This window comes from Pelodiscus sinensis, chromosome 1, assembly GCF_052426305.1.
Source record: "Pelodiscus sinensis isolate ZL-2025 chromosome 1, ASM5242630v1, whole genome shotgun sequence".
Classification (NCBI taxonomy): Eukaryota; Metazoa; Chordata; order Testudines; family Trionychidae; genus Pelodiscus; species Pelodiscus sinensis.
Window position 1 is genome coordinate 313845386 of NC_143052.1, and position 27910 is coordinate 313873295.

The following is a 27910-nucleotide window of genomic DNA, read 5'->3' on the forward strand; positions in this document are numbered from 1 at the left end:
ACTGTTCTCTCCATGCATTAATTACCGTCCCCCACATCTGCTCAAGTAATTTTTCTGGAAAATCAGTAGACCCTTCCGGTTCCTTCAATTCAGTGATATGGGTGTGAGACAAAATGAATAAATCACACTATATTTGTTATTAACCTCCCCCCCCCACACACAGATTGTTTACAGATGAGTTACTTTAAAATTGCCTTGGGTTGGAGTTGGCTCGCGGAAACACGCTGAAGGGCCCGGTTCACAGAGAAGTGGTTTCACTGCGAAGCGTTAAGGGAGTCAGCTGCTACAAGGGACTTTGGAAGCAGCACGGGGACACTGTGCAGATTCTCTACTGTTTGCTCCCGTTTGTAATCCCACGCTTTCAAGCCGTTTGTAACCCCACGGTTTTATCCTAATTCTCAACTGCAGGAGTCTACAGCTTCCTCCGAGCAAAGAGCGAGGCTCTCCCGGGCTTCTGAGTACTCTAGAGCACAATAAAAAGAGAACGAGAGAGCGCTCTTTTTGTGGTGAAAGGCAGAGGAGAGCTCTCCCCAAAGTGCCCCCTACGGTGCAAATTGAGCTACTGGCTGCGGCGCCTCCCGTCCCCAACGCCCCTCGCCTCCCATGCGCTGTGGTGTGACAGTCCCGAAAGGGGTCAGGCTCCTGAGAAGAAAAAAACCCACGTGGTAAAGCTGAAGAATAATGGGGCTCCAATTAAACTATTTCACAGACTTCCAGGTGACCGGTCGAATCCCCAAGCTGCGCTTCAAGGGGTCAGACGACAGCCCACTTACCTGCAATACTGTTTGTATTTGCTCTGACACAGACGCTGCTGAAGAGCGGGTTTGATTTCCAGTCTCTCCTCCCCCCCCCCCCAAAGTGACCTCTAAATCTCTTATCGCAGATAACACCGGGAAGGTCAGAATCCACGTTCAGAGTAGTTTTCCAATTACAATGATAATGCTATTTTATCCAGTGCCATGGTGGACTTGGCTCTGCAGAGATCTCAAAAATCCTGCTTCCCGCAGCAGTGTGGCTTTATACAATAAGCACGTGTTTCATTATACCATAAAGTTTCAGACATTTGTTCATTTATGTGCATGCATGCATTGCCGCAGAGCAGTAAGAGAACTACTTCAAGTGCAATAGAGCTGTAACAGTATCTGTATTGCAGCAGGTAGAGCTGAGCGCTAGGACCTCGGAGAATCCTCCCAGTAGCAATCAGGACTACCTTAAACCCAGCCCAATGCCTCTTCCTGCGCCACTCTGCGTGCTGGATGGAGATCCACAGTCAAGAGCTGCAGCTCAGTGCTGGAGTACAACATTTCACAGAGAGCCCTGCAGAAGCAACACCTGTTTCGAGCCAGCCAAGAAAGACACAAGCACTTGTCCGTTTCTGCTCTGCTTGTGGATCGTCAATAATTCGAACCCAGCGGACATCTGCTGAGCCTCCCGAGAATTCTGGATAATAGATCTGGACGTCAAAAGTTTTTTTTCTTTTTTTCTTTTTCGGATTTATCTCCGCCAGCAACGTGAGATTTCCCCCGCCCCTTGCAGGATTCATGCTGATGTATGCAGTCTGTTATAGAGTAAAAACAGCGCATGCCTTTCTGGAGTCAGAATCCATAAATCCTGACGTAGCCTGTTCATCTTAAAAAAAATCCCTATAACGCCTAGGTATTTAAGTTGCTATGGTCATTCTTATCTTAAACCAAATGGAGAAACTACGGATTTTTTTCCTTATTACAGTTGGATGGGCTGAAGACCTTGCTGCTTGCTAAGAGCTGGGGATATATATACATATATATATAGATATACACATATATATGTTTATAAATATGTCAGTGTGTGAGTATAAAGTGGTGGTTTCTTAGACTAACAGTGGTTTGACCTTGACCCTGTACAGTCAAAACAGAATATTACTTTTATTTATGCATTTAATGGATTGAAGAAAGAACATTTTCTCTGTAACTGCAATAGGGAGGGGAAGTGGAGTGGATATACCCAATCTTATATCTCCTGGGTTTGGCACCATTATTGTTTATTCTTGTTCTCTAAAAGCAGAATCTTCTGATGGCTCCCTTAGGTGAAGTTGGGAACTATTTCGGTGTGCAGGATGCAGTACCCTTTGGGAATGTGCCCGTTTTGCCGGTGGATAGTCCGGTTTTATTAAGTGACCACCTGGGTCAGTCTGAGGCAGGTGGGCTACCCAGGGGGCCTGCAGTCACGGACTTGGATCATTTAAAGGGGATCCTCAGGCGGAGGCAGCTATACTGCAGGACTGGATTTCATTTAGAAATTTTCCCCAATGGTACTATCCAGGGAACCAGGCAAGACCACAGCAGATTTGGTAGGTATTATCATTAACCCTTTAGTGGTCATGTGATGAAATAATGTGACAGAACTAATAAAAAGGGGGAGGGAGACGGGAGGAGAATGACCTATTGTTATTGTTATGACGGGCCAGCTAAGAAGAAATGTGTACGGAAATGCAGATACGCGGGTGGCACAGCTGCAGCAGTCAAAGCAGCGGCATTTACCAAGTCTCAATATTGTTAGTAGTAATATGTCCTAGCTCCAAGTTCGGTTAAAGGATAGCGATTTGAGGAGTTGTATTTTATTTTTTCAAGACGCATCTACTAAATGGGTTGACTTCATGAGTTTAAAGGGCTTTTAAAATCAGTAACCACTACAATTTAAAATCCACTGAGTTTCCTGAAGGGAGTGGCTCTCAGTCTGTAGACACTTACGGAAGGTTTTATTTTAAATTGTTTTCATAAGCAAACTATCTGAATTATAAACTGATTGTCTTGATTCTCAGTGAGGGATACAACTGCAGACCCTCCCGGTCCGCACAAGTGCCCTCCCTGAATCTCTGCGAGCATAAAACAAGATCATAGTCATGAAATGAGAATAGTGACAATATATCTAGGAGGAAGGAATTATATAGGGCGCTCAGGTATCCAGTTAAGACCCGTGCTCGTCATTTTCTATAAGCCTGCAGCAAAATGTGGGCTCTTTGAGCTATGTGTGTGTAAAGCTGGGAGCTAATTTTAAAGAGCATTCCGTGGATTTCATTTTCAGAGGTCGCTATTTGTGACTCAGCATTGAGGAGTGGAGGGCTTATGCCTTCATCCACTTTTTAGAGCTGTGTGCTCACACACTAGTCAGATGGATTTGGAGCTGCCCTACTGGCGATGCAATTGTAAAGATTCGGGTGCATATATAAATTGGACTTAAAGATTTTTAAGGAGGGTGGTGCCTTCCAAGTCAGCCAGGCTTCCAGTCTGTTGGAAGGAGTTAACTTGTGAGTGAACCCACCTGACTGCACTTAAATTAGGTCGTAAAAGCAAAGTCCCGTGGTGGGTTCCCCCCCTTCATGTTTTAATGCCAGATGTTGAACAAGATCTAAAGTGTATTTTATTGCTTTGTGGGGCTGTTTAGATAATTCCAGTGTTGTAAGGGATGATCTCCTAAGGTACTTGAGGGAGGGCGGAGAATTCAAACGTGTACAGTCACCGTATATCAGCCGGCATCGGACTTTTCTAGGATATTTTAACATTGTTCAGTCGCACACAGCCGCAGCACTCCGCTCTCAGGGCTAGCAGCAGCTAAAAAGGAAACTGGCCCGGCTCTCCCTCATGATTGCTTTGCTAAAAGATTTGCAATTGTATCAACAACGACGTGCAGAGGAAGTAACATCCATTGAAGGCAAAAAAATACTAAGGGAAACGCAGCTAGAGTTTCCAGCCTGGCCGAGACTCTGGTGGAAAGTGTCAAGCTCTCTCTCAAGTAATATCTGCCCGATTGCTTCTCTCTCTCTCCAAGGCCCCCATTCTGTGGGCGCACCCCCAGATTAACGTTCTACACCGGGGGCAGGCCCGCGTGCCAGGACGGAGCTGAGCTGCTGGCTGAGTTTGCAGAGCTCCGAGAAACACTTTGCCACGGAGCGGCAGCAGAAGGCTCGGGCGCATCCCGACGCGAGCTTTCCTTGCTCGGCAGCTAGCAGGTGTACGGCGGCCGCGCGGCGGCGGCTGCTGCAACTTCCCGCGTTGGCTTAGCAGGAGGGGCTCTTCAGGGTCCTAGACCCCTCCGGGCTCCGCCCGCTTGGAGAGGCGCCCCCGGCTGGTCCTGCTCCACGCCGCGTGGTTCCGAGCCTCTGTTTGCTTGCCCGGCGGGTTTGCAGCCGCAGTGCTGGGGAGCCGAGGGGGCCGCTGCTCTAGCACTGCGGCGGCGCATCCGCGGAGGAGCTCTGTGCCCTCCCGGCGCTGTGCCGAAGCAAAGGGCTGGGGACTGCTTCTGCCCGTTTGCAGGCAGGGCGGGGAAGAGGGGGCAGGCAGCTTGGCGAAGGAGGGCCCGCGGATGCTGTAAGGGGTCCTGCTATGACTTATCGTGGGGCGGTATTGTCTCCTGGCACGCGTGCCATGGCTGGTGGAGCCCAGGTGGCAGGGCGCTTAGTAACGCTGGCTTAGGCTAAAGGCTCCTTTCCATCTTCTCTGGTGCATGTCGCACGTACAGCCAGGTCCTTCCTGTGCCAGGGCTAAGCGGCTCACATTTGGGCTGGGTGGGGAGGGCAGGGGGGTGTCGGGACAGAGCCAGGAAAAAGTGCCTCAGCAAAAGGGAGGACAAAGGCTGTCCTCTCTCCTTCAGCTGTGCGCTCTCTGGGAGCCCCCTTTGCCCCAGGGGAGCCCTCAGCTAGGCAGTTGACTTTGGGATGCTCTTGCGGAGCCTTGCTTATTGGCATGCAATGAGCCCAGATCGCCTGGGTTTTTGGGGGCCTTCCTAGGTTGTATTTTTTTTTACGGCCAAACACGCCCCTTTAAAATAAAATCGCGCAGTGAGAGCAGAATGACGGCCCCCGTTGACACCCTGTGTGCTCAAGGCTTGATGTCTCTGGGGTGACAAGATTTTTGGATGCCGTCTAGGGCATTCGGTCGGCAGCGGAGGCACCGTGAATTCCGTAACTCCGGGGCAGTGGGCGGCGCGCCCTGTGCGGCAGCCCCGCACGTGCTTGCACAGCATGAAACCCCCAGGAATCGGCAGACGGGGGCGGAGGGAGCTGCTGAGGTGACCTTCGCCGGGGGATGCGCAGCCAGAGAGGAGCGCGGCAATCAGCACGTGTGCCACCCGGCAGGAGGAAGCGCCTTCCAATCCCCCACTCGACTGTCTGTCTAACTCACCGGTGGCCGCTGTGTGAGGCTGGTGTGAGGCTGCGACTGTGTGAGGCTGGTGATCTGAGTTCTGTTCAGGAGAAAGGGGGGCGTAGGCGCGATAGAGCTACCGCGGGACCAGGCCGAGCCTGTAGGAGAGAGGGATTTAGGCTGAGGAAGTGTGCTCTCCAACGTGGGAAAACAATCAGTCTATTTGGCTGTCTCCTTGTGGAAGCCAGTGTCCAGTGGGGGCTGCTTGGCCTGACCTAAAGCATCTCTGCAGCAATCCTTGGACAACAGCTGCAGTGCATGTGACTAACACTTTCACCTGCTGCTGAATGAGGGAGCAGACAATAGCTTCAGAAGCAGGAGTGGAAGTGGATTCTGGCACTTTCCCCTTTTTCTGTTGGTGCGGTGTACATGTGATCTTATCTCTCCCCCCCCCCCCCCCACACCTCTTCACTCTCTTCTCGGAAGGGGAGAGGGCTGGCATTATAAAGGGGGGGAAAAAGGATTTAGCTAGCTCAGTCCTTTAGTCTTTGAATTGTAGAACCATAGGGTTAGAAGGGTCTGCAAGGCATCTAGTCTAACCTTCAAGATTTAGGAATTCTTGTGTCTAAATCAGGAGAGGGGAACATTTTTTGTGTCGGGAGCCACATACAAAACCCCTCACTGAGGTGGTGCTGGACTGAGAAGGAGAAAGATACTCCCCACATTCCTCTTGCACACCAGAGTCTAGGGGGACCCAGCCTAGTAGATTTTGTGTATTCCAGCACAGTGGTGGGAGTGTGTGAGGGGGTCTGGAGTGCCAGTACAGATTCCCCAATGCTGGGGGGGGGGTGGGGGGTGGGCTGTGAGTCTCAGAGGCTGCATCCAGCCCCTAGGCCTAAGGTTCCCCACCCCTGGTCTCAATCATCCAAGACAGGCCTCTGTACAAGGAAAACTTTCACAGAATTCCTAGCCTGAGTAAGTACTGCATTCCAGGGGGGCTGGATGAGAAATAAAGAACACCAGACAGAAGAAAGGAACCCTGCTAGAAGAAGATCTACTACCTGCCCCCCACACCAGTTAGTGAGTGCTGCTGTTGGTGTGCGGTGATGATGATGCAGCACTCCCCCGTCCCTGCCCCCCAAAATGTTGCAATGCCTCTGAATGCAGTAATTATAACAAAATGCAGCATCCCTGGACCTGCAGCTGAGTTGCAGTTGTCATTAGCCAATAAAACTAGCAATTTTTGCCAGCTATTTTAAGTTATCTAGGGTCAATATGCCTCTTGAGGAGTTGTATCTGCTCTCTGGAGTTTTAATTGGCCTAATGTGGCCATGTAGGAAAAGAGAAGTGACAGCTGTGACTGGCAGGCAGTACTTCCCAACTGCAATGTTTGTTCCAGCTGAGTGCCAAAATCAGAGCTTTCCAAAAGTAGGCAGTAGATGTCTGGGGAAAGAAGCTGCAGCAGCAGGATCTGTACCGATTGGGGGAAAGCCTGGGAAATCCCTTCTGTTCTTCACTCCCTCCCCTTCCCATTTTGAGCTATCTGTTTCATGTGTTTGAACTGCAGTAACTTCACAACCAGAGAGTGTGTCTTTTCCTCCTCTCTATTTTTTTCTATGGTAGCATTATCACTTGCTAAATATATTACAGCACAGTTCTATTTACCTAGCTCTTTGGCTTCAGGTCCTTTGTGGCTTTCTTCCTCTGTGCTGGGCACCTCATTACTGCCTATCTGGAAATTTACAAATAAGTCACCAATGGCAATGATGCTTATTTAGTGTATTAGTAATTTATGACATTATTGGTGCTAAGTGAAAGCTGCATGTGCCTCCATCCTGCAATAAGACAAATAACCATACTAAGTGGAAAAAATGTGCAGAGGATGGGACAAATACAGTCCCTAGCTGAAAGGTATTCATTATTTAAATGCAAAGAAAATACATAAATAACGTCAGTCTTATTATTGTGTATTATATTTTTACTAGATAAAAGTTGAATTTATTCTGTAAATGGTGTACCTACCCACCTCTCATGGCATTGGTAGGAAGAGAGGAATTGCTGTACCTAGTCAGACCAATGGTCTATCTAGTCCAGTATATCCGCCATGGTCCAGTATCAGATGGTAGGAAGGTATAAAAAACACTGCTGCAGACATTTATGGGAAGAAACTTCTTCTGTGGGAAGGTTATTCCAACTTCCTTAGAAGGTTAGCTTCTGTCTTGAAGTGGAAGTGTTCAGTGTCCGAGAAGAAGATTCTTACAAGTTTTTAGAAAATTATAGTCTCATTTTGGAGGCTCTCAGATTTTTTTACTAGAAATGTTCAAAGGTATTCTGGCCTGGTATTTTGATTTGAACTACCCTAAATTTGAAGGGAAAAATCCCATTTAATGTAATATCTGATTCAATTTGTAAGTACAATGTGTACATTCCACAGACTATAAAGTAAAAATATTCACAAGGGCGTAAGGCCAAATCCTGCAGTCTTTGAACTGGCAAAACTCCCAATGAAGTCAATGAGAGTTTTGCTTCAGTAAGGACAGCAGGGTAGGCCCAAAATAATCTCTTGAAGGACTCTAATGCATAACATAATACTAGTTGTGAATGGTCTTGTGTATTTAAAATCAGATTGCTCTACTGTAATCTCAAATTTGTGGGTTCATGCCAGTTACCTTGAAAAAAATCTGCTGTTACATTTCCAATAGAACTTATGTCAGCATTTTTTCCCCAAGACAGTCATAAATGTGTACCTAAATATTTGAAATTAGAGTAGCATTTAAGGTCATGCTCTAATTTTATAAATGCTCAACATGACTAACTTAGAGCTACAATACGAAATGCTATAGATAATATAAGAGTTGACCTAATTTAAAATTCCTTAGCCATGTATATCATGTAATTTGATAGTTTAATGAAAATCTTAGAAGAAGCCTAAATAACAAGATTTGGAAGTATTATATATGCAACGATAAAGGGAAAACTGTAATTGTTTCAATGGGCTGATCATGTCTGAAATACACACAATATTTATGGTGGTGGTGGGCCATCTCTTTTTTTTTATTATTTCAAAGATAGAATTTTGGTAATTATGGAATTTTATCCCACACACATTTGTGAAACCCTCTCTCTAAGTGTGTATAAAGCAATTTAAAAGAGAGGCCTTAATATGTCAGGGTTATCAAAATTGTAAACCTGCTGTGTAGCACTGAATAATATATAAAGTAATGATCAATAGTCCTTTGTAAGGAATACATTTCATCTTTACATAATCTTGGCTACAAAGTTTTCCCATAGGCTTTGACTTATATTTTATTAGATTTATGTGGCTCATGCCTATTATTGATTAGCACACACACTACTTTGTGAGAGATGAAAAATTAATTGTTCAGAAATCCATAAAAATACTCTTCATTAGCCAGATGAGACTCAACACTGGAATATTAAACAATTATGTTATTGTTTTATGTAAATATAATTTCCAGTAAGTTTTTTAGATACTTTAATATTAAGCTATGTAGCTGCCTGGATATACATATTCTACCAATTTATTGAAAATGCTACCTTACATTTTATTGTGTGGCTCAGAAAATAGCTTAATGCCACAATATGCTTCTTTTGTATTAATGCTGTAGTATAATTGAGATAATAGTAGTCTTGCATCATTCTCCAAAATGAAAAACAATGTCTATTTTGTTCCACTGAAATTCTAGATTTATACAAGTCTTGGGTGGTAGAATCCTCGTTGATGAGGTAAGCAATTTGCAGGGAGGGGAGGGGAAAAGAGCCAGAACTAGGTGACTTGGTGTTTGGTGATGTAGATACTCTTTGTATCATGCACATGCATGCTGAACACTGGGAACTTTTGCAGAAGCAGTGCTTCTCTGAAGAACATTTTGATCTGTAGTGCACAAATGACTCTTTGGGAGATGAATGTAAAATGTGCAAAAATAATTTATTCGGGATTATTTAGAGCAGGAATGTTTCCATTTTCAAAGTTAGGATGAATAAAAATCTTATGCCAGAGAGTTAGATGAGTAGTTTGTAGACAAAAGTGTGAAAGTCTCTGGATTGTATCTCAAATTATCATTTTTCAAGTTTTTGGAGGACCATGCTGTGAGTAGATTTCTTTCTGTGTATGTATTATTAATTCAATAATGCTTGGAAATAAATGCTTCTCATAACAAACATACAATATTATGTTTTCCTCTTGCAATTTTGATTAAAACACGATTTTACAGATTTATTTGGCAAAACATATTTCATAGCCAAAATTAACATGATTAAAGAATCTGAATACTTCACATTTTTTCTTTGAATATATTGTTTGTGGTGCAAATCAGGATACTGATAAAACATTTGCATAATATGACCATGCTGTAGAGTTTTGTTTTAAAAAATGCTGGGAAAGGTTGAGAATAATCTCTTGGCTGGACACCATTCTGCTATCTGCAATGCATCATTGTTATAGAAACTTATGAGAGTTAACTGTTTCACATAAGGTATATTTTAAAATAATTGAGTAATTCTTTTGTTTGTTCGAGACACACCCATAAAGTGGAAAAAACAATTTTGATATCTCCTTGATCAATCAAAAGAAAAAAAAAATCTGTACATTTGTTATTTATATATTTTGCAGGTATACTGGAATTTATCAGTATAGCAGTGGGCCTGGTCAGCATTCGAGGGGTAGACAGTGGCCTCTACCTTGGAATGAATGAAAAAGGAGAACTGTATGGCTCGGTAAGTTCCTTATCAGTTTAAAAAATCGTGCTCTCCATCTGATTGCTTTAATTATTATTAGCATTACAGTAGCTCCCAGAAACCCCAATGAAATCTGAGGCCTATTGTGCTAGGCACTGTACAAACCCATACTAGCTGCTGCTTTAAAAACAGACTAATTTAAGACAAGATGAAGCAAGTCAGTTGTAACAAACAAGTGGGGAGGACAAGGGTAACAGAGACGGGGAATAGTGATATAGACAGGCTAACACAACTTTTTTTTTTTAAGTGATGGTGGCTAAGAAGCCATTTACAGTAGCCATTGTAGGAATGTCAGTCTTAAGGAGGGATTTGAAGTAGGACAAGATTGCTGGTTTGTGGATAAGAGGTATATGATGAACTAGACAAATAAGGGATACAAGTTATCATCCTTGGAAAGTGCAGCAGAAGTTCCAAAAATGAAAAGGTAGGGAGAGGCTAAATTATGCATGGCCCTAAAAGTAAGGAAAAGAAGTTTGTTGCTCTTGTGTTTGAAACTTAGCAAGATTGTCTGTGGCATGCGAGACGGGGCAGAGAGGGTTTGAGGAGAGAGGACAAACATTGTTTCTAGGGATTTCCTGTGTGAGAGTCAAAATAAATAATTAGTGCTACCAGAGAAGGAGGGTGGCAGGACTTATGAAGGAGAGAACGGGCCTAGAATGGAAGAAGATCATGTAGTCACTGGGCTTCCTTCACAGGCAGGAGAAAGTAGATGCTGGTGAGGAGCCAGAGCTGGAGATTGGTGAGACAGGCCTTGCAATGGGAGGAACAAAGGAATTTAAGGTGGTGAAGAGTTTTGCGTGGAGGGAGTCACTGAGAATGAGACGGGGAGTCCGTGAGAAAGGAGTTGGGGAAGAGTGAGCTGGATAATAGATGATAGCTGCATCAGGGCAGGGACAGGTGAGAAGAATCGGAGGAAATGTCTGCAGGAGTGAGGGAGGAGATGGGCGCACAAAGAACAGAAGAGAAGCCCCGTATCCCCAACTCATGTTCCATTGGGGATGATTTTGAGTGGGGAATATGTAGAAAAGGAGGATCTTCCACATGGGAGAAGTCCAGCAGAGCAGTGTCCACGAGAGATCCAGGTTTTGTGATTTTACCTGACACTGTGTTCTGTGAGAGCAGGGAGATTAGAGGTGTCAGGGATGACTACCATTTTTTTGGAGCTGGAGCATCAGGAGTGAAATGTGGCCTGATGGTAGAGAGGTTTTGGGAGGGGAGTTGAGAAGAACAGAAGCAAGTCAATAAAAGGATGTGGGAGGCACAAAGGGGGAAATGGAGGGAAGATCAGTGTTGGGACAGATATCACTAGAAACCAAGAGGAGACCCAAAGGAATGTGGGATGTGAACTGGCAAAACTAGGATGGGAGATCCAGGAGAGGTAGAGAGGAGATGATGGTATGGGGCGTGCAAAAGGGAGAGAATATAGATCAATTTGGGGTATGGCATAAGGAGGAGGAAAGACTATGATGCAGATAAGAGGGGTGAGAAAAATGCCTATGACTCATAAATACACTATCAGCTCATGTGTCAATCTTAAAAAATAATTATTGTGGAATCAATCAATAGTCCAAAGAACCAGTTAAGTCCTGAAGAAGTTGTATGATTGAATAATGAAGAGAAACAAGTGTACTATTACTGATTTTCAGTTCGGGTACGTCTACACAGCAGCTTTATTTCGGAATAACGTTAGTTATTCTGAAATAATGTATTGTGTGTCTACACAGCAAGCCCATTATTTTGAAATAAATTTGAAATAACAGTCTTTGTACTCCAACTTCTATAAGATTCAACAGAGCTCTGGTATTTCTATGGCTGTGGCTACACAGCAGCATTATTTTGGAATAACTGACATTATTCCGAAATAAGAGTCTGCATCTACACACAAGCAGTTATTTCGACATAATGTCAAAATAATGTTGAGCTGGAGGAGTTCTTGTTCCAACTTCTATAACTCTCATTGTATGAGGAGTATGGGAAGTTGGAGGAAGAGTGCTCTATTTCAGAATAAGTGCTGTGTAGGCGTGCCCAAATTCAAAATAAGTTATTTTGACTTAAGCTACACAATTAGCATAGTTCAAGTTGTGTAGCTTATTTCTAATTTAGCCCTACTGTGTAGATGTATCCTTCTTGAGGTGAATCATTTTAAGTAAATAAACACATGTTCAATGAATCAATTCAATTACATTTTCAAATTTTATTTAAAACAAAAACAAAAGGAAAGGAATTTAAAAGGACTCCTTTTTACTGAAGAGGCTTTAATACATAGATTTGAGAAGTTAATTTTAGTAATGTGACAGATCTTTTCCATGTTAGCTTTGTATTCTGTGCTTGTAATGTCACACAGAACTAGTGAATATACTCCTAGTAAAATGTTTCTTTAAAGTTATATTTAAAAAACTGCTTCAGAACAAAGGCTTTCCAGACTAGGAAGTTTCATTTTTTTAAATGGATGACAAGAGATTGCTTGTCCTCATATTACAAAGATGCAGCATACCAAAGATTGATGGTAATCAAATTGTATTTCTTTCAATGAGACATAAGATCTAATTGCTACTCAGTGTTATAGTAGTCAAAAGCTTTATCGACACTAGCAAAATTAGTACCCATATTTCAGCAACTGCCAGCTACAGTGCTAAGGCTAGTGGAGACAGTGCACAAAGCAGGTTTTTATGACTGTCAAAAGTGCCTAGTCTATGTTGGTGTAATAGGACCAAAGCAGGTACATTTCTGCATGTTGTTACTGTTAACAGGTGCCAATTTTGCTAGCATAGATCAATGTTCCTTCTAGTTTTTCCATCTGTGTGCAGAATAAATTTTATGTGCACCGAGGCATGTGTGCAGATGTGTACCACCAGCAGAATCACATGCTGATGGCTGTGGGCGCTCTGGATGCTCTGCTAATCAGTTGGGCCATTTTTTAATCTCTCTTGGGCAGCTGCCAACCCACTCAGTTTACAGGAAACACTAGTGTAGATTCATTCAGTGTGAAGAATATGTATTTACATTGAAATGTCTGTAGGTGAATACCAAAAAAGGCATAAAATGTGTCCAGTACTTCCAAATCAACTGCCTTAAGGCACACATCCTCCCATTTGTGTGTTAAAAGTCATGGAATTTGAATCCTTATCCTGACATATCTTTAGTACCATTGGAGATGGGACAGGTGGCAGAATGGAACACACAATGTATCTGACATTTCTCACAGGAGGCAAAAGATTGCTGGGAACAACAGTGCCAGTTTTGTCATATCTTGACCCATCCATGCTCCCCCTGGCTCTCTTAAAGCACTGCCTATTGGGTAGAGCCCTGCTAGTGGTTTGTCCTCCCCTCTTTACTATATGTAAGCTTCAGAGAAGGAGCTTGTCCATCATAGCATTTAATTTTTTTAATGGCTGTAAAATGATTTTTCTTTGTAACAAGCTGCTCTGAGGTGGGAATATGCTAAGCAGAATGACTGTTTTCAGAGTCTTCCTCTCCACCCACATCTTCTGGCCTTGGCTATTCAAAACTGAGTATCTGTGTTGCCTCCATAGAGAGGCCAGAGGCAGTTCTTTGTGGTCATAGTTGGGAGGATGCTTTGTTGTAATTTTTCCTTCTGTGAAAAACCAACAAGGAATCCTGTGGCATTTTCAGGACTAACACATTTATTTGGTTATGAGCTTTTGTGGGTCAGAACTCATGAAATCTTATGCCAAAATAGCTTATGCCAAAATAGTGGCTGTCTTGTCACAAACGAGTTCTACTAGTCAAATACACAAGGAGGCATTGGAATTACAATTCATCCACAAATTCAGTTCTCACTCTGATCATCATCTCCTCAATCAGGACAATGGATGGCTGGGATATTACCAACCTAACATTCAATGAAGGTGCCAACAGCTCTCTGTGTGGATTCTTGTGTTAGTTCCCTTTGATCCTTATTTGCTTCCTTTTAACTATCCAACCTTCAGGTGCTTATAGGCACCAGCTCTGCCTACTTGTTTTTCCCTTTGATATTTTCATTTCCTCTGCTCCTTGTTTCCTGCTCCACCCCTTCTCCCCTATTTATTTTGGGTCTGCACATCCTAAACTCATAACTCCAGTCATCTGAAGAAGTGGGTTGTGCCTACGAAAGCTCATGATACCATCTACATGTTTTGTTAGTTTATAAAAGCACTACCAGACCTTTTGTTGTTTTTTAAGTTTATCCTGTACAGACTAACTCGGCTACCCTCTAAAACTTCTAAAATAGCTTTTCTTAGTCTTTAATGTGCTATAGGACTCCTTGTTGTTTTTGCTGGAACAGACTAACACGGCTACCCTGCTGAAACTTGTCCTTTTGAGCAGCTACTTTGTCCCATCCACTCATGTTGACTCCCTTTCTTTGCATGCAGAGAAGACTCAGTATGATTCCTATTTACAATAGGGCACATGCAACAAGATGAGATTTAATATAGATGTAAATTAAGTTTTATTATTGGACTAGGAAATTGTATAGAAAATAGCTAATTAGATTAAGATCTGTGAGAAATAATCTATAGAAAACTAAGCATGATCTGGCATGATAAAAGTATTGTATTTGAAGAGATAATGTTATAACTTGTGTGTATTACTTAGGAAGATAATGCTGCTTGTGTATAACATCATCAGGACTTCACCTGCATCATTATATGCACTTCTGGTTTGTTCCAGTAATTTGGAAGGACATATACAAGAAATCCTAAGACTGGCAAACTAGACATTTTGAGGAGAGAGATTTTCATAGTCCACAGAAAGTAACTTAGTATGGGTAAGAGGGCATAATGTCACATTCCATAATACTTTTCAGACTATAATGTAAATAAAAAAGAGAATTATTTGGTTTTTCAAATGGTAGGATGAGAAGCAAGGAAAAAAGTGAAAACGTTTAGGCTATATGTTAGAAAAAAAATCTTAAGAACAACTGGGATAGATGAGTAGTCAAACGTCACTGCAGATATGTAAGAACAGGAAAGAGAAAATATTACTGGAAAATAATTTCACTTTGCAGTAACACTTAGCATCTTTGGTCCAGAAAAATCCAAAATATTTTATCAGAGGGGTAGCTGTGTTAGTCTGAATCTGCATAAACAATGAGAACTCCTGTGGAACCTTACAGACTAACAGATTTATTGGAGCATAAGCTCCATCTGACAAAGTGGTTCTTTGCCCTTGAAAGCTTATGCTCCAATAAATCTGTTAGTATGTAAGGTGCCACAGGACTTCTCGTTGTTTATCCAAATATTTTAGACTCACTTTACTTCACCATCGTTGTGAGATCAGCCTCAGATGTGTGGGGGAGCAAGGAAGTCATTAGGTATACAACCTTATTGCATATCATAGTGGCACATCTGATCCTGTATCCTGCCTTCTGGAAGTAGCCAGTGCCAGGTGCTTCTGAGGGAATGAACAGAATAGGCAACTGTTGAGTGATCCATCTCCTGTCATCAACTCTCAGCTTCTAGTAATCAGAGCATGGAGCTGCATCCCTGTTCATCTTGGCTACTGTCCATCTTGGCTAATAGCTGTCCAAAATTAATAGTGTGTTGTTTTTCTAATGAACCTAAAAACGTGTTCAACACTGAAGTTTGAACTGCATCCACCGTATTGATTCTGGAATGATAATGTTGTTTATATAATCCCAGTTCTGTAATATGTGTGGTTAAATCACCACAGAGCCTGTAGGAGGATTGAGGCCTAGAAATCTAGTTTACCAGAACTTGACCAAATTATTTTTACTGACAATCTAAAATATTTTAAATGCTATAAATAGCCACTATTATTTGCAAACTACTCAAAAAATATTTTATGTGGATATTGATATAAAAAGTTATGGATTTTATGAGTTGAAACATTGGTATGTACTTAAAGGACAACTTTATCTAATGATACTGATTAAACAGCTTGGCTATATTTTATACTAGCTGGAGTTACCTGGCGTTGCCCGAACAAAATGTAGAAAAACAGTAGTCCATTATCTTTTTTTGAAAGGTAGAAAAGTTGTACTGATTTCTATAGAGATTAAAATATAGGTCTGCATCTTCCCCGGAGGGTGGGGGTGACACCTGGGAGGAGGGGAGGTTACACACAGGAGGGGTGCCCCAGCTCGCGCCTGGGGCTGCAGGTGCCTTGGTGGGCAGGGCAGGTGCCCAAGCCATAGTGCGCGTGAGGGGTCGAAGCACTGTGTGCCGGTGCGGGGGATGGGGAGAAAGAGGGTTGCTTATGTAACCTCGCGGGCGGGAGGGGGCAAGTCCCATATGACGCTGGGGGCTGTGGGCGGCGGACAAGGGACTTAGGGTGGGCGGGCGGCCCTTGCAGTGCAGTGAGGCGAGTTAATTTTTGATGTTTACAGCTTGAGCTCAGGACTGATTAAGGTACTATTGGACCAGAAACCTTCTCCTGGATAAAAGATTATCCCATGTAAAGTTTGGTTGTGGTAGCTTTTATAGTGTCCAAGTTATTAGCGCACAAACTTCTCCTTTATATACTAGATATATTCTATTTAAGTACAGTTTGGTTAAATTAGTATGTCTGTATCTATTTTAAAAGTGACTTCATATTGTCGTGTCTTACAATGCAATATATTCAGAAGAATGAACATATCTGACAGGTCAGAATATTTGATTTTACATATTTGATATCTTTTGACCCCATAGAATGTGGGAAACAAGGATGGCCTGGGGCAAGTTACACACTTCAATAATCTGAATGTGTTTGAAACTATTCATTTATTGTTTTCATTTTTTCCTATTATCATTTTAAGACTGATCCAACTCCCATTTAAGTCTGAGAATTTTTCCACTACCTTCAGGTTGGGCCCTATGTCAGTTGGCATAATATAAGTCACATAAACTTTGTTTTCAGACTCTTGGAAGTGCTCACTGAAGGTATGTCTATACAGTAACATTATTTCAAAATAACTTAGTCTGTGTCTACACAGCAGGCAGAAATAATGCTGAAATACTGTCAAGCTGGAGGACTACTTATTCCGACTCCTGTAACCCTCATTGTATGAGGAGTAAGGGAAGTCAGAGGAAGAGTGCTCTATTTTGAAATAAGTGCTGTGTAGATGCTCCCAATTTCAAAATAAGCTACGTATTGATGTAGCTCAATTTGTGTAGCTTATTTCAAGTTAAATCCTGCTGTGTAGACGCACCCTGAGACTCATTCAGCTAAGTATTCTGAATTATAGGAATGGATCATGTTGACAGCTGTACACTTGAGTATGGCAGGCAACTCTATAAAATAAAGAAATGTCACTATATGGCACAGAAGGATCCAAATCCTGTTGGCAGTGAAGACAATGGAGGGAAAACTCCAGAACTGTCCCTTTGATTGTTTTCCTTACAGATTGACTGCCTTGGGAGACACTGGTAAAGAAAGCAACACATGATCCAATCCTGCCTACATGAATTTGGGGTAGATCTTCAACTTTTGAAGTCAATAGGTCTATGCCAATTTATACAGCTGAGGCTCTGCCCTGGGAGTTCTGCAGTTACTTTCAATGGAAGCCTGGGCAGGCCCTCAGCCTGATCATCCCACTGGGGATGAGTTTGCAAGTATCTTATTCAACTGGCTGTAATTAAAGTATTCCTATCTATACATTAGAGCAAATAAATAGATGTACGCAGTGCATAGTCACTGCTGGCACAAGTGATCAATTTGCGCTAAAGTTATTTTCATTGCTTAAATAAATGACTACATATCTCATGAAAGCACATATTAAAAACTCATTCGAGGTCCCAGGAAAATTGCAATCCAAAGTGTGAGTGAGTGAAAGAGACTGGTAGATATCCTATGTCTTTGAAGTAGGAGCATCCTGTGGCTTGAAGGGGTTTCCATTATGTACTTCCATGATCTACCCCAAATTCATGTAGGCAGGATTGGATCGTGTTGCTTTTTTTACCAGTCTCTCCCAAGGCAGTCAGTCTATAAGGCAAACAATCAAAGGACAATTCTGGAATTTGGTTCAGTGGCTCTTAGCACTCCCATTATGAAAACATTTCCTTCACTCCTGATAGATATTCTATCTCTAGTGAAATCTGTGGAAAAACTCGCAGGATTTAACAATCAATGCTGAAATTTTCTCCTTATATAAAGAATACAAATTATTTGCCCTTCTGCTCATACTGCCAACAAGCAGACCATGAGTAGCCATATGAAAGTATGAGATGACTTGAGATGGGTAAAATGTTATTACCTAATTGGAATTCAACCAACACATGTGACCTAATATCCCGGCTTTTGTGAAAAGTGCCATGGAATAATTAATGATCATAACTGACTGATTTCAATTTGACATTATCTGATAGTCATCTCCTTTAGCCATATAATGCCCTCTACCACCATATTTGGCATTATTTCAGAAGCATTAAGTTTTTTTGTTTTTTAAAACCTTTTTGTCATAATTAGTCAAATGATGTAATAAATAGTATTAGGTATGATAGCATTCTGGCTGAATATTGCCAAAAATATTGCTTGAACACATTTATCTGAGAGGAAATGGCAATGTTAATGAAATGATATATTCAACTATCACACTTATCCAGCTCTGTCACCAACTCAAAAAGACAAGTGATGCTCCTCAGTCATCCGTACCACTTCCAACAGTAGCTGAGGTTTCCTTAGAGGTGTCCTATCCAACTGTAAATCAAACTTGCTTATTATGTAAGATCAGACAAGAAAGTAGTATGGTGGATAGCTGCTGTAATATCTATGATGGCTCTTCAGTCAGAGTAAATAATATAGCATGCTCGTTTAATAGCCTATTCAGTCTGAGACCATTTATGTATATAATAGCCTAGTTTTCTTATGGAAAAGTGCTTCATATTAAAAGGGTCTGTTCATTACATTTTGTATAATTATGTTTTCCTCTCATTGAACACACAACTTTCATTACTGTGATGATATTAATGGGAGATGCAAGCACATATTTAGTGGAAACTGTCTGAAAACATGACAGATCATAGTTGTCATGTAGAGTAGATCCCAAGAGCACTGAGCAAATCCAGTGTATTTATATGTATGATGTCATGGGACTTTGGATTAAACATTTACATGTAAAGTGTCTAATTTGATTCAATTCAATATAATAGTTTGTGTGAAGCAGGGCAAAATGATGGGTTGCACAGAAATAAGTGTATGACAAACAGGATAGATAGCATATTTATTGTCATTTTAGTAAGGATAGGGCAAATGATCAGATTTAATTTTTTTTATAATGTTCGATGTAACGGTAACAGGCTGTAAAAGGTTGAAAGATACTAAATATTTTTGCATAGGATACTATACTTTATTTTCATTTAATAAGCAACACAAATGGTTAATATGAAACTTTTGTCCAGTAGAAGTAATTAGCCTTAGAATGAAGTCATTTTCAGAATAATACCCATAAGGAATAAGCATTTTCTTATTTCCATACATTTTAAATTAGCTGCTCCACAGGAATATATTTTTAAAAATAATCTAGCCAGGCATCCATTGTGGTGTCTGATAGTCTTGCACTCTAATTCATAGTCTTACTTTTAATGGGGCTGGCAGAAAGTTTTGATGTTTTAATTATTGTTTTCTCCACTGCTAAGTAGTGGATAATATATAAAAAGAGAAAGGGGTTTCCATAGTAGCTAATGTTCACCAGATTTTCTTCCAAAGGTCCAGGTTAGCAGACTTCTGAACTAAATCCATATTCACCACTTGGGCCCTGTGATCTAATCAAATAGTTCAAAGATACATATTAAGAGCTACAATTAAATAATCTAAGAGGCAAAACATGGAAATACAATAAAATGAGAATTGATCACTTTATAGTAGTATATTTTATAAACCGTCTTAGTTGGAAATATGATGTATTGTGAAACATCTGATTTGGATAGTTCTGAGATCAAATCTAGAGCACCGCCTTATTTGGTTAGGGCCTCAAGATTTGGCCCCAAACTGAACAGTTTGGTGAAGGCAAACAGACTTTTCCCTAGCAGGAGTGGAGATTAATTTCCACTTCTATCTCATGTAGATACGTGTGGTGTACTGTTGCATTCATCTAGTGACATTAAATTCATTGTACTAAAAAGTAGCCACTGATCACAGCACAGAGAAGCAATGGAATATTCTAAGGCCAACTTCTGTTTTCAGACTGTGCACAATGTACTTTCAGAAAATCACAGCCAAAGGGGGAAACGCCAATAACATTCCCTCCCTAAACCTCAGGATTGGCTTTATGTGAATCTTTCACACATTGAGCTGGAAGGACAAAGGGTGTTGCTGATGGGTGCCTGTATGTTATTGCTCAGAACTACTGCATGCACGCATCATTCTCTGCTCCTGTGTATTCTTCTTCATCTAAATCACATGCTTCTGTCTTGAGTAAGATGCATGGGCACTTATATTATGAATGTAAACTGTTACAAATTTTTGCAACATTGATTTATAGCAATTTCTTTCTAAGTACTTGTAGGGCCCCTATTGCTATGGCAGCCAAGGATTTTGGTATGGGAAGGGGATAGGTAGAGCCCTGCGCAGATACAAAATGTTGAATCTGTATCTGCAGCCACAAAAAATGAGCCGCAGATATCCCCGAATGTGGATGTGGATATACAGCAGATATCTGTGGATTTGCTGGGAAGACAGAGTCAGATGCAGGGAGGACAGAATTAGATGCAGTTAGCATTTGATCATGGTTTAGTGTTACTGTTACATCAATAGCTAACAGAGGGCCTTGTCTCAAACCCATCAAAGTCAATGGAAGTCTATTTACTGCAATGATTTGTAGACCAGGCATGAACATCTGTTCTAAGCAGTTATACACATCAGTTTATGATATTTTAAATGTATATTTCACATTAAAATTTGATAATTTATTCATATACATAAACAATCACCTATATCCCAGTAAGAAAAATATTACAGTGTTGGCTATATGACTATCATACCAGTTTTTTTCCTAAACTAATTATTTTGATATGGTACAAAAAAAGGCCTAGTTCTGTTCCAAAAGGAAAATAAGGGGAAATTGGGAACTGTTCATAAAATAGAAATTGAAATTGTGAGATGCAAAATATGTGAAATGAATGTAGAATGCAGTGTTATAAATAAACTCAATCAAGGTCTGATGATTGAGTATACTGCAATGTTGCTATAATTGATTATGCCTTCCAGATGAAGCGCTAAACTATTTTAAACTGTGGACCTGGGTATGGGAAAATATTTATAAAAGTATACATTTGATAGTATTAAAGGACCATTTCTCAGTATATATGAAATGTAGAAGACAATAAATAATAGGTTAACGAAAGGACAGAATACCGTTTTGTCAAGTTCTCTATTTTTAACAAACACTGATTCTGCAGTGCATATCATGTGATCTGATTCCCTGCAGGGAGCAGAAAACTTAGTCTGAATTAGTTTCATGTCCCCTGTGGAGCTAAAGGCACAGCATACAACACCAATCAGCATCTGTTTTTGAATAGCAAAAACAAAGTAATTTTTTAAATCATCCAATGTAAAAGAAATGTTAAAACAACAAGAGCAGCATTTAAAGATTATTTGACTAGTGTGAGAAAAATCTTGATCTCAGTGATGCATGTGTAATGATCTATATATGTTGTGGCTACTAGAACCTACTTAATTCTCAACTTTTTAAAATTTTCAGTAAAAATGTGTTATTGGTGCAATCCCAGGTCTCAAAGTCAATGGGGCAGCTTGTATGAGTCAGTCTTACACAAGTAGCTGGTTGCAAGATTGGACCCACTGATGCTTGAGGATCTATCAAAAACAAGTATTTTTTTCTTAATTTTCTAACCCCAAAAAACATGAACAGTGTTGCAATGTATAAAATATTTAATTGACTTGCCATCAAAAGTGCAAAACATATAATTACAAACATCTTAAAGTTCTCTATATATTGTAATCTAGAATGTACACGACACATGTGGGAGAGGTGAGTCATGTGCTTAAGGACCAGGGTTGAGAGTCAAGATTATATTCCTGTGTCTGTCATAGATTTCCTTTGTGACTTTGGGCAAGTCATTTCACTTGAAATTTGTTTTCTCATCTCTAAATTTACTACCTAGTTCACAGGTGTGTTTTAAGGTTTAATTTGATAATGACTGCAAAATGCTTTGAGATCTTCTGATTATAGGCAATGTATATAACATACAAAGTATTATCATCATTTGAAAAAAATATAGTGATTGGAGTTCTATAATAATTAAGGTCAGATCTTGAATTTAAATCAGTGGAACTATGCTGATTTACAACAGCTGGTGATCTGTCCTCTAGGACCTAATTCTAGTCTCAGTTATGGTATAAATCCAGAATAATTTGAATGAGTCCCCTGGAATTACAGCTGACTACAGGGTTTAGCTAATAGATGTGGCTCCTGTTTATTTCAATGAGAACTGTGCATATGACTCTAGGGCCAAAAGTGGCTATAAATTCTCTTTTCTGGAGTTTGGGAGTTCTTTGCATCTTATGAAGATTTAAAGCCCTTTTTTGATTTTTTTTTCTACTTAAGTTCTTTCCCTCACTCCGTAGTTCTTGTGTTCTGATATGAGGCATTCTCAGTGGCTTGACATCACTGTTCAGAGGGGTGTGTATTGAAAAATAGCCCTCAATTTTGAGTTCATTGGCTCTACAGCTCTTACATTAGTCATGAAGGACAAGACATTGCAGTCTTTGCTTTATTTTGCCCATGTGAGTTATGCCAAGGTCCTAGGCTAAGGACTTGGGGATCAGGCACAAAGAGAACAAAAGATAAACTTATATATCGTATGGTAGCTGTGAAGAATTGCTGCTTAGCATATTGGTCAGACTCTAGATTCTGTTTTTAATAAGCTAAATAACAGATATTACAATGGTATTTCTTTCAATTTTGATTACTCTGGAACAAATTTGCTTGGATTTTAAGGCAGTAAGTGATATTTGAAACCCACAGAATAATTCTGTTCTCCTTTTGCTGCAATTCACAATTCAAATCCTTTGCAGACAAAAGGGAAAAAATATGATTATTAAGAAAAAAAAGTCATCCGACTGAGCTGCTTGTCTCCTTAGAATGAGTAGTAATTAAAGCATTGCTATTTTTATTGTATTTAAAAACAGGTTATTGAAAGAGCTTTTTAGCTGTCACACAGTTTTTTCTATGTTGTGTTTGTTTTAGGCAATACATAGGGCATGACTACACAGCAGGGCTAAACTGAAATAAGGTACACAGCTTGAGCTACACTAATTGTGGAATTTAAGTCGAAAGAGCTCATTTCTACTTTTGGTGCTGTCTGCACTAGGGATGTTAAGTATCAGTTAATTGAATATTTGTGTAACCTCATGAATTCTTATTGGTTAGTTGACTATTACATAGTCCCTGGGGGTGGAGCCGTCAGCAGCGCAGGGTGCCAGGCAGGAGCTAGTCTGTGGGGGGAGCCAGTTTAAAAACCAGCTCCTCTTGTGGACCGGCTGCTTGTTGCGCTGTGCGGCTGCCTCTGATAAACCCTGTCTGGAGTGGGGTTCTGAGCTCTCGTACCCAGTGAGAACTAGAACTGAGCTGGGCTGCCTGCCCGCCTGGCTCCTAATACACTTTAAATGCAGAACTGCAGCAGGGGTAGGTACTGGACCCGGCATGAGCCAGAACTGAGCTGGGCTGCTGGCCAGCCTGCTAAAAAATTTTCTGGGGGAGAGGGGGAAAATGAGTGTAGTCCTATAGCATTAGCCTACAAGCTTTTGCGTATCGGTTAATCGACTACACTATTACATCCTTAGTCTACACAGCAGTTATTTCGAGAGAGACAGAACTCTTCCCCTGATTTCCCTTATTCCTCATACAATGAGTGTTGCAGGAGTCAGTGTAAGCAGTCCTTCAGCTCCAGTCCTACTTGTGCGTAGACACGGGACTGTTATTTTGAAACAATGCTGCTGTGTAGATCTAGCCAGAGAAATAACAGAGCTCTGTTGAATCTTTTTTATAGTTAATAAGAAAGTTTACCTAGTACATTTTGCTATACTTGCACTAAGACACTGGTATCGATAAGTAAAGATAATCTAGTAATATTTCCTTTAACTATGGTAATACATGCATTAAGTGAATAGAAAGTTATTTTTAGTATTTGTTCCTTACTATATTTTTTTCTTTTGTATCCTCAGGAAAAACTAACTCAGGAGTGTGTATTCAGAGAGCAGTTTGAAGAAAACTGGTATAATACATATTCATCAAATCTATATAAACATGTGGACACTGGAAGACGATATTATGTTGCATTAAATAAAGATGGGACTCCAAGAGACGGGACTAGGACTAAACGGCATCAAAAATTTACACATTTTTTACCTAGACCTGTGGACCCTGAGAAAGTACCTGAACTATATAAAGATATTTTAAGCCAAAGTTGACAAAGACAATTCCTTCACTTGAGCCCTTAAAAAGTAACCACTATAAAGGTTTCATGCAGTGGGTTCTTATTGATTAGCTGTGCCATCACATCAACTCCACTGTTGCCAAACTTTGTCGCATGCATAATGTATGATGGAGGCTTGGATGGAACATGCTGATTTTGTTCTGCACTTAAAGGTTTCTCTTCCTGGGGGAGAGCCTCTGCCCACTCGCTTGATTTATTATGAGAGAGAGAAGAGAGTGTGTGTGAGTGAGAGAGAGAGTGAAAGAGAAAGAAAGAAGCAAAAGCAAGGAGGAAAAAAAGGACTGATGCATGCTGGGAAATAGACACGCTTTTAAATTTTTGATCAGTTGTACTTCATCATATATCAGCATAGCTGCCATACTTTGATTCATCAGGATTTTTGGCTGATGGCCTGCACAAGTGTACGCTGCATTTACAAAGGCATGGAGGGTGCAGTCTTACTTAAACAAGAGACTTTTCAGTTAACTGCTCACTGGGTATCATCCCCTTGAGTTCAAAGCAAAGACCTCTTAGTGAAAAAAATAAAAAGTTAAATTTATTTATAGAAATTCCAAAGGCAACATTTTATTTATTTTATATATTTATTTATTATAGAGAGTTTATTTTTAATGAAATATGTACAGGCCAGATAGGCATTTTGGAAGCTTTAGGCTCTGTAAGCATTAAAATGGCAAAGGCCACTATGAACCTGTGGTAAATTCATGCAAGTAAATATAAAAGGTGCATGGATACAAAAACAATTCTAGTGACCCTAATGTACTAAAGGCGACAATCTATTCTGTGCCCATATTATTGTAAAAGTATGCACACCACTCATGACATTGAGTATTCACTCTTCTGACTGCTTGTTTCATAGCTTACCCCCAGAGGATTAAAGATAAAACTGGGTCTTTAACTTTTTTCTGTGTCTGTAATATTTCCTCTCTGATAAAGTGGCTTATTCCATCATTGTAAATTTCTCAGTTGTGGAAAATATAGGGGTTGGTATATACTCTACTTGTTAAAACCTATTGCAGATTATACCAAAGCTAAATCATAAATGTGTGGGGGGTTTTTAAAAGCAGAACACCAGAAACAATGTAACTAACATTAATGGTTGTACTAATTAAATATTATCATAGATAGCACAGGATGGTGTAAAAGGGCAAGAACCAGGTTAACAAGTTCTCTCTTGTAAACATGTTTATTTGTGCACTTCACCATCTGCTATGAAATTATACAAGTTCTATAGGGGTCATTGTAACATCTTTTATGGAAAATTGCTTTCAGTGTGAACTGTCATAATACATGGTATTAGCACCCTTCTTAAAGTAAAACTTGCAAAATGAAACTAATAAATCTCTATCAGTTATGACAATGAGGGGAAAAGTATTATACTTGGTTTTTTTCCCTGAAGTTACCTTCAAATATTCATAAACTATAAGTGAGATTACAATGTGTAATATACTTTATATGGATTTTGTATCATTTTATGTTAAGCACCTAAACACCTAATGTTACTGGTAATAATTTTGGAACTTGTTAGGAAAGATTATTTTTCACAATACCCTGAGGAAAAAGGAGCAACATTATTAGCATATTTTAAAAAAATTGAATTTATAATTCTTGTATTACTTAAGTTTTGATTTTACTTCACTTTGCCACTGAATCCATTGGGAGAGAATTTAGGCCTTAATATTCCTAGCCAACTGCATGCAGGACTGACTGTGATCATAGACATATTTTGAGGTAGCTATATTTATTTTCTAATCCAATTTTGATAAGTAATCTTTTTTTTTTCTCTAATGCACAATTATCTGTGGTATAAAATGTATAATTTGAAACCGAAATCTATTATGGACCAGCATATGGCTTAATGTCATGGGTACATGACTTTTCTATATTCCCACATATAAAGGATAGCAAAGGCTGTGTGTGTCTTGACTCATACGACTAGTACACTAAATGAAATAAAAATGTGCCATTTTACAATTGTTTTCAAATGCTAAAGCTATATAAATTAACTTAGTTGATTTAAGATATTGTTGAGTATCACCTATTTGTGTGTGTAGGGACTATGTTATTGTTTAAGAAGTTACAGCATTTTATAACAGTTTATAAAGTCATTTGTTTGTTTATTTTTAACCCCTTCATTGTTTCAGAAAGAGTCAGAGTCTGAATACAGGTTGACAGAACACTGAATCATTTGAGCAGAAGGTTAAACCTTTCTGGTCAAAATAAAGATATGAGTTTCCGGTTCCAAGTTCAATTAACTTCAAGTGTTCAGTTATGAACTACAAAAAGGTGGATTATAATTGAATGTACAGTAATTCCACAAACAGATATTAATGACAAAGGTTAACAATGCCATTAGTTGAAGCCACAGTCTAAGTATTAACATTGAGTTTCCTTGGATTTTTAGTCAGTCAGACCATTTATAACACTTAACATGTTTTTATTTATTTTTTGTATTTTTTTAAAGAAAGGATTAAAAACAAGAAACTTTTTATGAGCTTATGGCAGTTGAAACAATAAACTGTACCTAATTAACTCAAATAATCCATAATGGTGTATAAATATTGAATTTGTGTAAATATAGAAATATGGAATTTAACATAGGCATTATTGTGAGACTATACTGTCTGGGAGTTGGCAGTGGGCCACAGATCCTTTCATGTCAGGTTCACTGGTTCAGATTCAGCTCATGTCAAGTAGTGAACAAAAGTTTGTTTGGTCACTTATGTAAAATGTTTGTTTTCTAATAGAGCAAGGTTCACATAACAAAACCACTATTACGTGGGTGCCAATTAGTGCCCTTGCCAGGGACTGAATGGGCAAGGAGACTCAAATGCCCTTTCATTCCTCACATGGTCCTTCTAAATCAAGTGTGAAGATAATTGATGGGGCAAAGTGAGGAAGCTTGCACTACTGCTGTTCCTGTGCTGCGGACAAAGAGAAGTCTTCGTTTTCTAGTGCTGTCAGTCTGGCACCTTTTTTGAGCGCTAAAATTCACATGGAGAAAAATCTGAAAAAATTGATGTTATTTACTTGATCTGTAATGGTGTGTAAATACATATAGAATTATGTAATTTGTATAAATATATTGTTATAGAATTTTGAAAATTGGTATTATTTACTTGATGATCCATTAGAACTGTTTCTTACAACTGTCCATATATGTAATTATGGCATTTAAAAATATTTTCTACGGCTCTTACTGAAGATGTGAGAAAATTCCACACAGAGTAAAATCATGAATGTTTATATTTTTTTTAGCTAATTTGGGATATGGGGAAGCATTTCTTTCTGACAGGAGTTGTTTCAGGATTTCACTACAAGTAAACCTGTACACTATTGGCCAGACATAATGGAAAAAATGTGTTAAGATCCAAATTTAGGTGGATGTATCTCTTGCTTCTGATCTAAGTCTGGTATGTGACCAGCAGTATTCAAAAAATAGCAAAGGGTGGGTGGGAGGTTTGGCAAAGGAGAAAGATGCTGAGGGTAAGATGACAAAAATCAGAAGAAAATAGTTTTACATTGTTACCACTCAGAGTGGAATTTCACCCACTCTTTTATTTAGAAGAAAAGTACATTTTTGTTTGATGACTGTATAAAATCTGTGGAGATGGGGGAGGGGAAAAGGCAGTGATCATT

The 27910-nt window shown here is 39.9% G+C and overlaps 1 protein-coding gene across 2 annotated transcripts; it reads left to right on the forward strand.

Moving 5' to 3' along the window:
- The first annotated feature begins 1225 nt into the window (after positions 1-1225).
- FGF9 (fibroblast growth factor 9) lies at positions 1226-27719 on the forward strand. Of its 2 annotated transcripts, none has more exons than XM_089775609.1 (4): positions 1226-1367; positions 2066-2329; positions 9754-9857; positions 24003-27719. In XM_089775609.1, exons 1-4 carry the CDS (start codon positions 1226-1228, stop codon positions 24246-24248), a joined length of 756 nt encoding a protein of 251 aa, XP_089631735.1. In that variant the 3' UTR covers positions 24249-27719. The 2 variants fall into 2 exon arrangements, with proteins under 2 accessions (XP_089631735.1, XP_089631734.1); XM_089775608.1 differs by lacking the exon at positions 1226-1367 and adding an exon at positions 8828-8867 and having other exon boundaries at positions 2205-2329.
- The last annotated feature ends 191 nt before the right edge of the window (positions 27720-27910 follow it).